The 15,855-nt window shown below is 40.7% G+C and overlaps 1 protein-coding gene across 6 annotated transcripts in view; it reads right to left on the bottom strand.

Moving 5' to 3' along the window:
* Tmem156 (transmembrane protein 156) overlaps positions 1–13,843 on the bottom strand; it is a 35,971-nt gene extending 22,128 nt beyond the window's left edge. Inside the window, exons 1-2 of one of the 6 annotated variants that reach the window (XM_087909006.1) lie at positions 13,634–13,843; positions 12,057–12,185 (exon numbers count right to left, since the gene is read on the bottom strand). In XM_087909006.1, the coding sequence (XP_087765132.1) occupies positions 12,057–12,185; positions 13,634–13,721 (217 nt within the window). In that variant the 5' untranslated portion in view covers positions 13,722–13,843. The remainder of the gene's footprint in view (positions 1–12,056; positions 12,186–13,633) is intronic. The other 5 variants (XM_087909007.1, XM_087909002.1, XM_087909005.1 and 2 more) reach the window with 5 other exon arrangements.
* Positions 13,844–15,855: the final 2,012 nt, after the last annotated feature.

Raw genomic sequence — 15,855 nt, 5'->3', positions numbered from 1 at the left:
TTTCCTTGTATCATGTTATTGCAGTTCTTTTTTTTTTTTTAATCTTATTCCTACCTCTTAGAGTCAGGGTATTTTAAGCAATTGAAAAGAAAACGTGGGCGATTTCAGTATTCATTAGAACTCCCTCCTGGTACTATTCTATGTTTTCCTGTTTTATCAGTTTTGCATCTTCATACTTTTTACTTATATTCCTAATCCCCATGCCCCTACCCTGGCAAGTGGTATTTTTGTTGAGGCTGGTCCCCAATGAAAAACAAGAAAAACTCTCTCCTGGATTGGGAGGCCAGAAGTTCAGTGTTAAAGTCAATAGTCAGAAATCCTGAAGTCTACCGGCTTTGAAGAATCTAGTTTTCTTCTTGATTCTCTCCTAACTTCCGGTAGTTGCCTGAATGCCTTGGCTTATGGCCCATCACTGTCTCTGTAGTCACAGTGCTTTCTCCTCTGTATCCCTGCCTTCTTCTCTCTTAGCTCTGTCAAAGTTCCCTTTGATGCTTTGTGTCAGACAGGATTTTCTAGAAAAAACAGAACTGATAGAGTGTCACTGATACATACATACACACATACATATAAACTGATATAATATATATATATATATACATATAGACAGAACTGACAGAATGGCTATATGTATGTATGTATAGCACACACATATACATATAGGATTTATTAAAGGGGCTCACAAGCTGTGGTCCAGCTAGTCCAACAATGTTTACTATTGGGTCCAAAAATCCAGCAGTTGTTCAGTCCACAAGCTGAATGTCTCAGATGCTCTTCAGTATATGTCAGAATCCCCAAAAAAAGTAGGCTCTAGTGCCCATGAAGGAATATATTTGTCAGTAAGAGTAGAAGCAACAGGCAAAGACAGCAAGCTTCCTTCTTTCGTGTCCTTTATATTGGCTGCCACCAAAGGGTATATCCAGATTTAAGATGGATCTTCCCACCCCAGAAGGTTCAGATTTAGGATGTTTTTTCCCTTAATTTTTTTTCAATCAAGAAAAATCCCTCGTAGGTATACTCAGTGGCTTAGGTTTTTGGTTCACTTGGGTTATAGTCAACTTGACAACTAAGAATAGCCACCACAGCCTATAAATGTCTTCTTAGGACATTTGGGATTAAATATCATGCCACATGCGTGATTCAAGATATCTCATATCAAAGTTGCTAATCACATTTGTAAGCACGCTGTATCCATATAAGGTAGCATTTGCAGGATCTAACGATTAGTACTTGTTGTTTATTATGTGTCCTACCGGAAAGTCTTCAGAACAGCCGATTTTCACCCTTCCTAGTGCTGGGACCCTTTTATAGAGTTCCTCATGTTGTAGTGACCCCAGCCATAAAATTGTTTTCATTGCTACTTCATAACAGTACTTTTGCTACTGTAAGTGAATCATAATGCAAACATCTGTGTTTTCTGATGGTCTTAGGTGACCCTTGTGAAAGGGTCGAGACCCACAGATTGAGAACTGTTGTTTAGACAGTTTTGTGCCCAGCCATGGGTGAGCAGTTCGTCTCTGTCACGTACTTCTGTCAGGACACAGTTTCTCACCACAGTGAATTGTTTCAACGCAGGTCTTTGGGGCTTGAGGAGTGGCTCAGCGGTTAAGAGCTCAATGAAAGAGCTAACTGGCTGCTCTTCCAGAGGACCTGGATTCAATTCCCGGCATCCACGTGGTGACTCGCAACCATCTGGAACTCCAGGGGACCGGACACCTCTTCTGGCCTTGCTGGGTACCAGGCAAGCACATGGTACACATACATACATGAAGGCAAAGCATCCATATACATAAGATAAACTAAAAATTTCAAAATTTTGAATGTAATCCTGTGTTCCAGATTAAAAATTTTGAAATGTGGAGGGGCCCAGCTAATCAGCACCCACATGGAAGCTCCCAGCTGTCTGTAGTTCCAGTTCCAGGGGATCCAACATCCTGACACGGACACACGTGCAGGCGAAGCATCAATGTACACAAAATAAAGGTAAATAAATAAATAAGCTTAAATGCACCCTTTGCCTAGGGTTGGGCTTATCTGCGATTTAATCAATATAAGCAAATTCTAGTTCATGGTGTAACTGAGAATTATCATTTGACAGTGATGGTCAGTTAAGGAACAGGCAGCCTGTCTTCCAGTGGTCCACACACCATCAGCTTATTTTAGCCGTGAAGTAACTGACACAGCCAATCCCACCTTCCTGTGGCGGCTTCACCTTCTCTCTAAAATGTAGTTTAGGATTTCTAGGTGTCACAGAGCACCAGGAAACAACTGCTGCACTTTTTAAAGTGATTGCTTTCAGTTCAGCACCTCAGCCAGACTTACAAGGAAGCCAAACTAGTGACTGATATTAAAGACATTTTTAATTAATGAAGCTTATATTTTAATAGTGATCCCATAAGCATTTGATTGCTAGTGATTTGTAACATGATTTAATGAATTAAATGCTCACATCCTACCCTTCTACAGTTGAAACTCTTTTCCTAAAAATTTACATTTTATGTCCAACTGGGAAGAAATTTCGAAACAGAGTTGTTAATAACCTTTTACTTGGAGGAACCAAATTGTATTTGAATAAATTTTATCGTGTGTAATACACTTATAACAAACATTGTAACGAGTTTGTAACTATAGTATAACATTTCCTTCAACAGCAGTGTCAGCAGAGGAAGACGGAAGCGCACCCACTGATGGAGCGCTCTCATTTACAGTTTTCTCAATGTCACTAAAACACATGAAAAACATATTTCCTGCCACCTTTCCTTCGTGCCCCCTGGCACTTTGATCTTGCGAAGTTTTCAGCGTCTTGAATTTATACTGCTGTGACCCGACCTGGAAAGGAGAGTGAGAGGTCTGTTGCTGTCAATATTGCAGTCTTCTTATTCAATGAGCAACCAGCCAAGCTTTCTAGAATCGAAGATTTGGATAGCAGGGTTTTCTTTTTTTTATGAGGTTTTTAAACTTCAACTTTAAGTACTTCTACTGGAAAAGGAATAGAGGACACAGCCTTTCTGGGTATAATTTTAAGAACTAAATGGTTCCCCCTAACCACTTTGCCATCTTGCGGGCTATATCCTCATCTCCATAAACAAGGGTTTGTGAACTTAACTATAATATTAATATTCCATTAATATTCCTGGAGTCAGATGTCTGCTTGCCCACTCTGAGAGATGCCAGTGCATCCCAGAATTACTTCAGCACCAAGTCGGCACCTTCTCTGAGGAAGTATGCAGGACACTAAACTGAGTTAGGAAAACACATGACGTAAGAGGGTAAATCCACGCCAATTATTTTCTCCTTTTCAAAGACAAGCGCACCAGAACACTAAAGGATTGTATTTTCCTCCCTTGACTTTTACTGTAAGAACAAATCACACATATTTGTACAAGATCCTTCGTGAAAGATGCTCTCATTAAAGAGAGAAAATAACACCAAGCGGGTGGTGGTGCAATCAGTAATGACACATTCCTTAAATCCCAGCACTCAGGAGGCAGAGGCAGGCGGAGCTCTCTGAGTTCAAGGCCAGCCTGAGAGAGTTCCAGGACAGTCAGAGCTACAGAGAAAAAACCTGTTCAAAAAATGAAAGAAAATAAGTAAATATTAGTATCACTATTCCCAAATTAAGAAGCAGGCTATTGCCAACGCCTCCAGAGCATTCTCACTACCCCTGCACCGTAGCTTATTTTGGGGTATACAAATGTATAGCATTACACAATGTACTCTTCTGTGATTTGATTCTTTCCTTAATATGCTTCAGCCATGTTAGTTTTACACAACTGTAGCTAATTTGTTGGTCTTATGAATGAATATATTACATAATTCATCCATCTTTTTGACAGTGAGCATTTGGGTTGTTTCCATTTTCGGCTGTTCAAAATAATGCTGCCGTGAAGTATGACTTTCACATGTCAACGATAGGAATGCTAAACATCACAACTCCACTGGGGAACTGACTTTCATTTTCTCCTAAGTTAAATATATACTTACCATATGGACCCCAATTTCACTCCTAGGAAGCTACACACACAAATAAAAACATATCCACACGGTTGGATGCCTCTATTTCACCTGCATGTGAGTTTTATGGTAGCTTTTGAATGTTCTAAGAGCCAAGAACTGAAAACAATCCAGCCAATGGTGAATCTAAAAACAACTCCTGACATATGATGGAATGTCACTCAGTGGCAAAGAGAAGAAACCATAAGTAACGACATGGGTGAATCACAATGGTGTCTCGCCAAATTGAATGAGCCACACAAGTGCCTGTGCACCACATGATTTCGTTCCTATGAGATTTAGAAAGATACACAATAATGGTTGTTGGTGGAGGGGCTCTTATGGGATGGAGCTACACAGGACTCTTTGGAGAGATGGGAAGTTATGTCTTAATTGTGGTTACAATGTGATAGTTATGTTGGTGAATACAGCTGTCACTGTATCTAACAAATTTGTTCGCTTGTCCCTAGCTGTGTTGATTAACTGGTTAGATTTTTTTTTTTTAGTTTGATGCAACTTGCCTATCTTAAAATCTTTGTTCTCTGTGCTTTTGAGGACATTCTAAAAGTCACAACAAGGATGGAACAAATTAAGAATCGTCTCTTCTAACAGTTTGACAGTCTTGGGTCTTACAATGTTTTTTTTTGTTGTTCTTGTTGTTGCTTTTACAATGTGGGATAAAGGTCCAAATGTATTCTTTATTATTCATATTTTGATGGCTTCTCTTATCTACTGAAACAACTAAGTACTTATTTGACACTATATCTTTTAATTCTAATATTCCTTTTCTTTGAAGATCTGATTCTGTTGTCTGTTGTTTCTGCTGAAGATCTGATTCTGTTTTCTGTTGTTTCTGTTGATTCTCATTTGTTGAGTATTCATGTGTTCTATGATTTTTTTGGTGAATAGCTCATTTTCTTTGGTATTTTATTCGAGAGTTATATGAAGACGGGTTTGAAGACTTCTTTTTCCTCCACAGAACACTGGTCTTTGCCTCTTCTGGGTGTCTAATAGCGCCATTGATCCAAAAGACTTTCAGTTTACTCCTTGCATTGGATGTAAGCCTCACACATAATGAACCTCAATTTCCTTAGTATGGCCAGCCTGTGTATAAACTCTCAATAAGGTTGTCTCTTCTTACTTCATCCAAAGTGGAGACAAAAAAATTTCCCCACAGCCAGACATTTTCTCCATTGCTTGCCAGAGAACTACTCTAGACTGAGTCTTATTTCCCTAATGCTTTAGTTATTGTTCAGTTAGCAAATTGTCAGTAAACTTTTTAAGAAGCATATGGATTGCACCACAGTATATGCGTTCTACATGTAGCTTCAGCACAGTGAAAGCCCAGTAAACAGCATGCTTGCTACTGGAGAGACTGCTGATATAATCACTTCGGAAAAATATTTAGCACCATCTTATAAAATTAAATAAACCCAGTACAATGTGCTATTTGTATCCCCTTAAAACTCATATGCTGAACTCTGGTCCCAATATGATGATATTTAGAGGTGGGGTCTGTGGGGGTAATTAAATCATGAAGGTAGAATTCTGGAGTAGGATTTGCACCCTACAAAAACAGGTCAGAGAGAAAACTTGCTCCCTTTTTCTCCCATGAAAATGTGGGAGAAGTAGACAAGCTGAAACTCAAAAGAGGGTGCTTACTTGAACCCAGACACACTGGCATCCTGATTTCATGAAGCTAAAAAGCTTCTGTACAGAAGAATGAACACAATCTACAATATAGAAGAAAATCATTGTCAACTATACATTTGACATGAGAATAAACATATAGAATCTATAAAGAATTCTAAACACACACACACAAATCCAATCAATCAACAGGGAAACATACTGGACAGAGAGCTTGTGTTCAGCATCCTCAGTCATCAGGAAATACAGATGAAGCCATGTAGAGATTCTACCTCAGCACAGCCGCAATGACTTGCCCACCATCAAGAAAACAAAGGTAACAAACACTAGAGAGGATGTAATCAGAGGCATCTTAGGCACAGCTCGTAGGAGTGTAAACTGGTGCGGCCACTTTGGAAATTTGTACGGCAGTTTCTCAAGAAACTAAAAATGGAGCTAGGGAGACAACTCAGTAGGCGAAAGTGTTTACCAAACAAGACTGATGACCTCAATCCAGACTCCCAGAACCCATAAAAGCCAGCATTACTAGCACTTATGTGTGATCCCAGCATTCCTGAAAAGATAGGAGATCAAGCCAGAATTCTCCTTCTGCTCATGGGCCAGCTACTCTGGAGGAAGCAGTGTATCAACAAAACAAAACAACCTCACACAAGGTAGAAGGTGAGGACTAACTCTCAAAGCTGTCCTCTGACCTCTGCATGGGCATCTGTCCCGCTACCATCAACACACACACACACACACACACACACACACACACACACACACACACACACACGGAAAAGAAAAAAAAGGAAAGGGGGGGAGAAGAAGAAGAAGGAGGAGGAGGAGGAAAGGAAGGAAGGAGGGAAGGAAGAAAGGAAGGAAGGAAAGAAGGAAGGAAGGAAGGAAGGAAGGAAAAAGAAAGAAAGAAAGAAAGAAAGAAAGAAAGAAAGAAAGAAAGAAAGAAAGAAAGACTCATTAAAAATAGAGCTACCATATGACCCATCGACCCATTTATACCAGATCTGGAGATAGACCTGAGTGAATGGATCAGCATACCATGAAGATATTTGTGCAGCTATTTATTGATGCATTAATCATAATATCCAATCAAGATACCCCTCACCAGAAAAAATGAGCAAAGAATGTGTGATCTGTACACACAACAGAAGTCTCTTCAGATGTAAAGAATAATGAAATCATATCATTCCCTTGAAATCTTTGAAACGGATGGAATTAGAAATCATGTTACTCACCCACCCACCCAGCATACCATGAAGATATTTGTGCATCTATTTATTGATGTAGTAATCATAACATCTAGTCAAGATACCCCTCACCAAAAAAAACTGAGTAAAGAATATGTGATTTGTACATACAACACTAGTCTCTTCAGCTGTAAAGAATAACAAAATCATATCATTCCCTGGAAATCCTTGAAATGGATGGAATTAGAAATTATGTTACCCTCCCCCCCAAGTCAATGCCTAGGGAAGGTGAGAGAGCTGGCCTTGGGGTCATTAGAACAGAAGAATTGTGCCTGACCCCCCACGAGCTGCAATACTCAGGAGATAAGACTCTGCACCTCAACAGAGAGGCACAGCAGAGTCAACCTTGTTAGAGCAGGTGTGGTTGAGACAGCCCCCAAGTTGTGAGCATGGGAGAGCTGCCCCCATTTCTTATCTGTCTTGTGGTGGCCTGGGTTGGGGGGAAGAAGCCCTCGCTGCCTGCCCACCAATGCCTAGGATGGGTGGGAGAGCTGGCCCTGTGGTGATAAGAGTGTGAGAGCTAGCCCTGATCGCCACTTGGAATACTCGGAAGAGCAGACCCTGCATCCCACCAGGGCAATACAACAGATCCGGTCCTGTTAGTGGAGGTGTGGGTGAGCCCCTCCAGAAACAGTGAGCGTGGGACAGGTCCCATTTTCCGTCTAGTGGGCCAGCTCTACAGCTGCCCAGGCCCAAACCCAGGCCCAAACCCAGGCCCAAACCCAGACCCAGAGTTAGGACTTGGCCTAACCCAACATCCATCCCATCTACGATCTGCTGGACCATGTGAAGGAACCTGACCCACAGACCCAAAGCTGCTGGATGTCCACAACACAGGGCACCAACAGAATGTCCACGAAGAGTCCTGGGGGTGGCCAGCATTGAACATGTAGTGGAATTCCGGAGCCTCAAACCAGACCAATGGATCTTTGCAATGAACACTTGTAAGGACAGTTGTATGTACCAAGGAGTATACGGCATGATTTCTTGAGTCTCCCTACAGCTTCCATTATGATATGTTTAATTCGTTCCCCCAACCTTTTAAAAATTTTTCTCCTTTATTTTCTTCATTTTTTTTCTCTTGATTTTTTTTTTTTATTCGAGGGAGGCGGTACAGGGGTGGAGGGCAGATGTGGAAGAGTCAAGGAATGAATGGGATCAAGATACATGATGTGAAAAACACAGAATAAAAACATTTTATTAATTAAAAAAGAAATCATGCTCAGCAAAATAACAGATGCTCAGAATACCACATTTCTCTCTGACATAGAGACTCCAGATTCTAATACGTATATGTATGGGACATGAGGCTACAAGGAGACTGCGTGATGCGGCACACAGAAGCCTAAAGGGTGAATGGGAGGAACAGGTGACATGAAGAGGGAAGGACAAGAACAGTGGGCAGGAGAGTGAAAAGAGATATAAGCACAGTACAGTGGTTATATGTATAAATAAAAATAATTTTTAAAGGAAATGTCATATTTTCTACAAAAACAACAGAAACAGGCATTTGACACTCAGACCCCAACACCCAAGGAGACAGACAGCTAGAAGCATCCCAGACAAAGGCTGCTGGTGTCATAACTTCACGGCTCAGCCAGTAAAGCCAAGTTTTCAGAAATGCACACATTTGACTTTGGCACGTTTGTTAGCACATGTTGCCGAAAATGTAGAACGGTAGCAAGCCATCTTGTAGCACCTTAAACCAGAGGGATGCAGAAAGCCCAGCAATGCCAGGACAAAACCAACTTCTCCATCTGGTCTTTGTCCTTCTTTATGGAGAGTCTCAGACTAGTGTATCTTGAGAGTAATGCTTCACAATGACTGTGGTATGTGTGTGTGTATGTGTGTGTGTGTCTGTGTAGGTGGGTGTGCATTCATGCACAATGAAGATCAAACCTAGAGCCTCATACATGCCAAACACATGTTCTACCACTGACCTACATTCCCAGTCATTGAGCTGAAATATTGAATCAGTTAGAAATGAATTACATGTAAAAATATTTAGCCCAGTACTTGATGTATGTAGATGCACACATCTGTTAAAATGTTTACAAATCTGAGCCAAAGGTCTAGGGAGATGACTTGGTCATTAAAGTGCTTTCCACATAAGCATGAGGACCTGACTTTGGGTACCCAGCACACTCATAAAGACCAGGCATGGTGGTACCCATCTGTAACCCTAGGGTTGGAGGTTGGAAGCAGAATCCCGAGAGGTTACTAGAAAATCAGCCAAGTCAATTCACAAGCTCAGGTTCAGTGACAGGCCCTGTCTGAAATAGTTACGGTAGAGAGCAGTAGAGGAGATGTCTGGCATTGACCTCTTGCCTCCACAGACACCACACACACACACACACACACACACACACACACACATTAAATTGTGAGCCAGATGCAATAGTAAACACCTGTCATCTCAACACTTGGGAGGCTTACGTGGGAGCATTAATTGCGCCTAAGAATTTGAGAATATCCTGGGCAACCCAATGAGACCTCTGCCAGCTCAAAATTTAAATAGGCATAGATCCTAAGCCTTACTGGGGATAACTGATTCAATTTTTATGAAGAAGTCAATAAGAAGAAAATGAAGTTCCCAGTTTGAGAGCAAGAGTGACATTTCATCCATTGCAGCCCCCTCCACACACTGCCTCTAATAATAGAGACATAAATATAGTGAAGACTTGCTATGGACTTGAGATTTGTCCTATAATTCACAAGTCAAGGTTCTTTATCCTCAGTTTCACTCAGTTTTACTGCTCGTTATATTCCCATTCCCACCAGAAAGTGTACCACGGGAGAGAAAATGAAAGCGGGTGAACTCTTTCTGCAGGTTTGACTCGTCAAAGTGAGCGACATCAAGCAGCTGGAGGCGTCAGGCTGGCAGAGTCTTCATCTGCACTGCTCTTGTCCCGTTTTCTGCAGATCTCTGCTGGGCCCCGCTGCATCCGCTCTTATAAAGCTTTGAGATACTGATATGAGAGCATTTTATTTGAAAATCAATAGGCATCATGACTTCTCTTTGAAAGCGCTTCTGCAGGCACGAAGAATAGTGGGGGATTATCTGAACTCTGCCAAGTTATTCTTTTTCTTGGCAACTGGGAACAGGAGAAACCTCTTCTCAGCGCAGGCCCGGAAGCCACGTGAAAGTTCCCACAACACCCTTTTACAACCCGTCTTACTCTCTGCGGGGTTGTTCTTAATTACCTGACAACTAGTCTTCTTCATGAATGAAGACCCCTTAGGAGTCTGCCTTTCCTGTAGGTAGCCCCACCTTCCCAGCATAGGACACACTGTGGCTAAGTGCAAGAATCAATCAAAGACCGTTGGGGTCAACTTAAGGTTTAATCAAGTGTCCCTTTCAAATGTTATATGTATAATGTTTGTGTACCATGTGTATGCCTGGTGGCTATGGAATCCAGAAGAAGATGGTGTTGGATTCATTGGGACTACAGACGTTTGGGAGCTGCTCTGTGGGTGCTGAGAATCGAATCCAGGTCCTATGAAGGACTTAAGCTTTTAAGTATTGAGCCAGCTCTCCAGTTCTCTCCCCCAAGCCCTCTCTTAAATGTTACATCCAACCAAAGCAGATCGGTGATGATGTAGTTGGGAACAAACTTGTGTCTTCAGTTGTAAGAAACGGAATCAAAATATTCTCTTCCCTAACTGCATTTCCATTCTGTACACACGGTTTAAGAGGGTCAAACTGGTCATCAACTGCTGTGTGCTGGCTGCCTTTTAAACTAACTGGGGCTTTCAGAACATTGCTGGAGAATAGGTTATCCTGCCAAGGCAACCTATTAAGTGGCAAGCAATATTTAAGAAGCTCTCATTTTTAAAATTAAACCAAATAACCAATGCTATGTAATTGTAATAACTGAAGATTTCTACTAACAATTATTCCAATACTTGGATGCATTTTGACAACATATGATCAGATATGATGCTGAATTTCCAACTTGGAGCATTAGACAGTTATTGTTTTGAAATCAAATATATTAAACCTCATATGTACTGTTCCACATTGAGATTCCTTCTGAGCTCATGGTAAAGACAGGGTACCAGTGAGCAATTCATAAGTTAGATCCTTTTGTTATATTTATTCTAGAAGTTAAAGTGAATAGAGTAATACAATATGAAGAAAGTACACAAGTACCTAACAGGCTAAGATTAGCCTTGAGAATCCCAAAATTCATTTTTCTTCTTTAAGAATAATCTTACTTCATCATCTAAATAATTGTACCAAATTCTTTATGATATGCACTGATTGACCATTCAATTCATTTCATAAGATAACTCATATTGGTATTAAAACCTAATATCAATGGTCAGGAGTAGTGGTGTACACCTTTAATCCCAGCACTTGGGAGTCGGACACAACCAGATCTCTGTGAATTTGAGGCCAGTCTCGTCTACATAGCAAGTTCCAGGACAGCCAAGACTACATTGAAAGACCCTGTCCCAAACAAAACAAGACAAAACAAAATTAAGGAACAAAATAATTGCATTCATATCTCCTCAATATAAGGATACATCTGTTGCGGTTATAGCAATAATCCTGATGACCCATAGACCAGTATAAAGCACAGTTATCTGTAACATAAAGGGCCTGCTTGTCCTGCCCTGCCCCCCAGCTGTTTAGTCCCAGAGAAAAACCACACAGAAATCTCTATAAGTTATAAAGCTGGTTGGCCCATTAGGTCAGGCTACTTATTAGCGAACCCTCTCATCTTGATTAACCCATTTTTCTGATCTATTTTAGCCATGTGGCTCAGTACCTTTTTCAGTGGGGCAGCTCACATCCTGCTGCTTTGGTGATGTGGGCAGGAGTGGGAGGAATCAGCTTCCTCCTCCCCAGAATTCTCCTGCTCTCCTTGCATCATTTCCACTTCCTGTCTGGTTTTCTCACCTACACCTCCTGCCTGGCCAATCAGCGTTTATTTAAAACATGATTGACAGAATACAGACAATTCTCCCGCACCACTTTCGCACTTGTGAAACAGTTTCCCTAATAACCAGCATTTCGTTTGTGGTGGGTTTAAGCAAGATTCCTTCCAGCACTGAAGGACATCAGAAGACAATGGTTTGCAAGCATTTTTGTTTGCTGTTCCACAATAAGGAAACAAAATATCTAAACAATTTCACCATCCTAAAGTCAGGAAACAGAAGTACCTCTTTCCAGTTTGGGAAGGCAGCAAAAGCAACAGACATCTAAATGGCACACGTCAACATGGAGAACAAACACAGCACTGTCAGGCCCAGGAAGTTCAGCTGACGTGGATTCTGCAAAAACTCTTCCTTCTGTTTACAAATTCAAAGACACGCTAGTGCTCCACTCCGCGCCACCCCACTGCCCCTCCTCCACCCCACACATGTTGCTCTCTGACTTCCTTTGCTCTGTGCTGGATTTTGCTGTCACACTCTAACACAAATGGGAAGTCAAAAGCACACCTCCTCTGTCCTTCACACAGTCGGTGGTAAACTCCTAGAGTTACCGCCTCTCACAGAACACTCCAACCGAGCAGACAGTGTATGCCAATTTCCTGATTTTCACTAGATGCAAACTCATTTTTCAAAGCAATAGGTATATAAACACAGAGAAGGCCTGGCTTAGATAACTACTAAACGTGATTTTACTCTCTGCCCAAAATATCTTAAAAACAGGTTTTCTTTATTGTGTTTTCTTTAGGATACATTTTCAGCCAATGAAAATAAGCATCAAAAATATACACTATGCTTGCTTAATCTAGGCAATATAAAAAAGTCAAACCAAAAGAAAAAATTCTAAATTCAATCCTTCTTAAAATTGTAGTTGCAGTGTTTATTTAGCAAAAATATTTTTATCTGGCTACTTAGCATCATTTAATATGCAACATTAAATAATCATTGCAGTATGTCATCAAATATAATTAGCAAAAGTATTTTTATCTGAATACTTAGCTTCGCATATATGCAATAATAAATATTCATTGCAGCAAGCTATCAAATATAAGTTTTTCTCTAGTTTTAATAAAGTTATAGATTTTTATTTAGTCATAGAACGTTTTCTTTTTTCTTTTTCTTCTTATTAAGCGCTAACGAGCACAATTATCACTTAAGCATCCACAATAGCGTGCTTTAAAATCTTTTAATGGCACATAAATAGTTTTAATCCCCTTGTCTTTGCTTCTGTATCCTGAAGTTTCAGTAGTCATGCAAGAGTTCTTTAAAGGGCTCTCAGAATCGCCCCGTTCCCACTGCTCACAAACCCACACCGAACTGCTTGTATTTGGACCTATCTGCTTTTTATTGTATATTAAAAATACTAAAATTACTACTATTTTTTAAAAAATTACCAGTAAATTAATTGCATCAACTTGTGAGCAAATGAATTTGATCATTTTAAAATGAGTGTCATTTTCCTTAGTAAATAGTTCCAGAATGTAAAAACAGACACACGACTATTTCAAAGAAGGAAACAGATTCAAAGAATAAACTCATGTAACGGTATTATCTGAAATCCTGTAGCTGGAATCTAAATGCAGATTTTAAATTTCTCTTTTCATTTTCTATTGCAACCATAACTAAGTGCTAAGGTCACTGTGCTAGACAACAGGCAACTAAAATTAGGGTCTAACTTTACTTAAAGGTATTTCAGACATTGAACTTCAGCTCACGCAGCGTACACCCAAAAAAACAGCTCAAGATCTTGTCTGCCACCATTGCTCTAAAGTAAGAAAGGAGAGCTCAAGTGTAGACAATTTACTTACCTTTGGGTGTCTTGAAAAATTCTGGCAAGACTAAAATGAATGTGACCACGATTGCCACAAATAATTTAAGAAAAGCTGTTTCTGTCATGTCTACTCACATGACACAAACGTGTCTCCATCCAATAGCTTGATACTATTTTGCTTCCTGCTTCGAGTTTCATCTCTGTTCTACTTCAAGTTCCTGAGATTGAGATTCACCTCACACTCACTTCCGTTTGGGTCAGACTTTAAAAAAAAAGAAAAAAAAAAAAAGTACCCGGAACTGAGTGAGAGACTTCTTCATTTTGAGCCACTTTGCCTAATAAAGCCGCCCTCTAACAAGCACTTTTGAACTATCTGCTGAACAAGGAAAACAAGCAAACGATCTTAAGAAGCAAAGGGGGTCTGGCTCATCCAAATTTGAAGCTGGTTTCCATGTTTACCAGTGAGTAAGAATAAACGGAAGCCTGCAACATAATAACCAAAAATAAAAGGACGAAGGTCAGCGGCGTCCAGGTTTCTGAACCCCATTCACTGGCTGACTTAGTCAATGAGAGCTGATCTCGCGGAAATTCTGGGGGTGCCGTTCTCGAGGCTGGTGTTTGGAAGACAGTAAACAGCTCAAGATGCGAGCATAAACTAAAGGCTTATGAAAATGTGGGGCTCTGCTTTACTGTCGTCTCTGCAAGGGGTTAGAATGTAACTTGTTATGTCTATAAACACTGTGTTTACTACCACACAGTCCACGTTTCTATTCTCTCTGCTGAATAAACTCTTTCATTAGGATAATCCCGGAGAAAGAAAATAGTTTGTTTTAGCATGTAAATGCAGGATAGGGAAAATCGTGTTGAATAAAGCATACGTGCAAGTGAATGATTTTGCTTAGACAATGCATATAGCTAGCATTTCCATTGTTATCCGTCTGGCTCATTAAAATAAAAATGTATCAAATATTTCCAATCATTTTCTCCCTGCTTCGTTCCTATAGACCCATAACCATGATTGGCGCACGCATGGGAATCCTTGCTTAGGGGATTTTAAGACCTAAGCAGTAGAAATAGGAGCGGACTTCTCAAGCGCAAACTTTAAGAACAGCACCAAGGGCTGATACACGAGCTCTAGCTGGTAGGACTGAGGTTTCCAGTTAAATACCAGCTCAGTTCCTCAGTACCCTGTAAGCATGTGTCATCTTCAGCAATAGGGTCTTACTGTCAAGTTGTGGAGGATAACCAATAGCGTTAACAATAGCTTGCAATGTTTGTGGGGTCTATGGGACCTCTTTGGCCACTAATTTGAAAAGATGTAACTCATTCCTAGTGCTGGGGATTTTATGTGGTAGCAAATGACGCCCAGGTGAGGTATTGGTCCCCCTGCCGTGATATGCTAGCTCCACTTAAACTCCTTGTATATGCATATATATTTTAGGACGTTTCTACAGCACTAGGTTTACAAGTGACTTTTTCATTTTTTTCTTTTTCTTTTAAAAATCTATTTATTTATTGTGTATACAATATTCTGTCTGTGTGTATGTCTGCAGGCCAGAAGAGGGCACCAGACCTCATTACAGATGGTTGTGAGCTACCATGTGGTTGCTGGGAACTGAACTCAGGACCTTTGGAAGAGCAGGCAATGCTCTTAACCACTGAGCCATCTCTCCAGCCCCTTTTTTTTCCCCAATTATTGATAGCGATCTAGTATCGATCGCTATTAGTGCCAGGGTCCTCCGCCAGAGCGTTAGGCACTCTTAGTAGCTGAGCCACCGCTCAAGCTGCTACAAGTGACTTTTTCAAAGGTCTTTACAGTTAGCTGTCCTTGCTACATCCCTTCCTCCCCTGTCCTCCTAGCCCTGCCCCTTTATCCCTCCTATTCTAGCGTCCCCTTCATCCCTTAGAGCACTGTACTGTATTTCCCCTTCCTTGAATGTCTTAATGTCTATCCTTCCCCTTATAAATTTTGTAGTAATACCTTGGTTCACTCAGTAATTGTTATATCCATACAAAATTATTGATTTAATGATTTTCTTTGTTGTAATATTTCTGCCGGGTCTGTATTAGTCACTTTCTGTCACTATGTCAAAATATCTGAGTAAAATGTCTTAAGGGAAGGAAGCTTATTTGGGCTTGTGTATTGAGATGCTTCGGTGAGTGGTCATGTGACTCTCTGCTGTTGGGCCTATGCATGGTGAGGCAAAATGTGGTGGGAAACATGGAAGAACAGAGTGTCTCCCCTCATGGCAGACAGGA

This window comes from Myodes glareolus, chromosome 8, assembly GCF_982192425.1.
Source record: "Myodes glareolus chromosome 8, mMyoGla1.1, whole genome shotgun sequence".
Lineage (NCBI taxonomy): Eukaryota > Metazoa > Chordata > Mammalia > Rodentia > Cricetidae > Myodes > Myodes glareolus.
The sequence above is the reverse complement of the archived record's forward strand: the minus strand, read 5'-3'. Positions and strand labels throughout refer to the sequence as shown.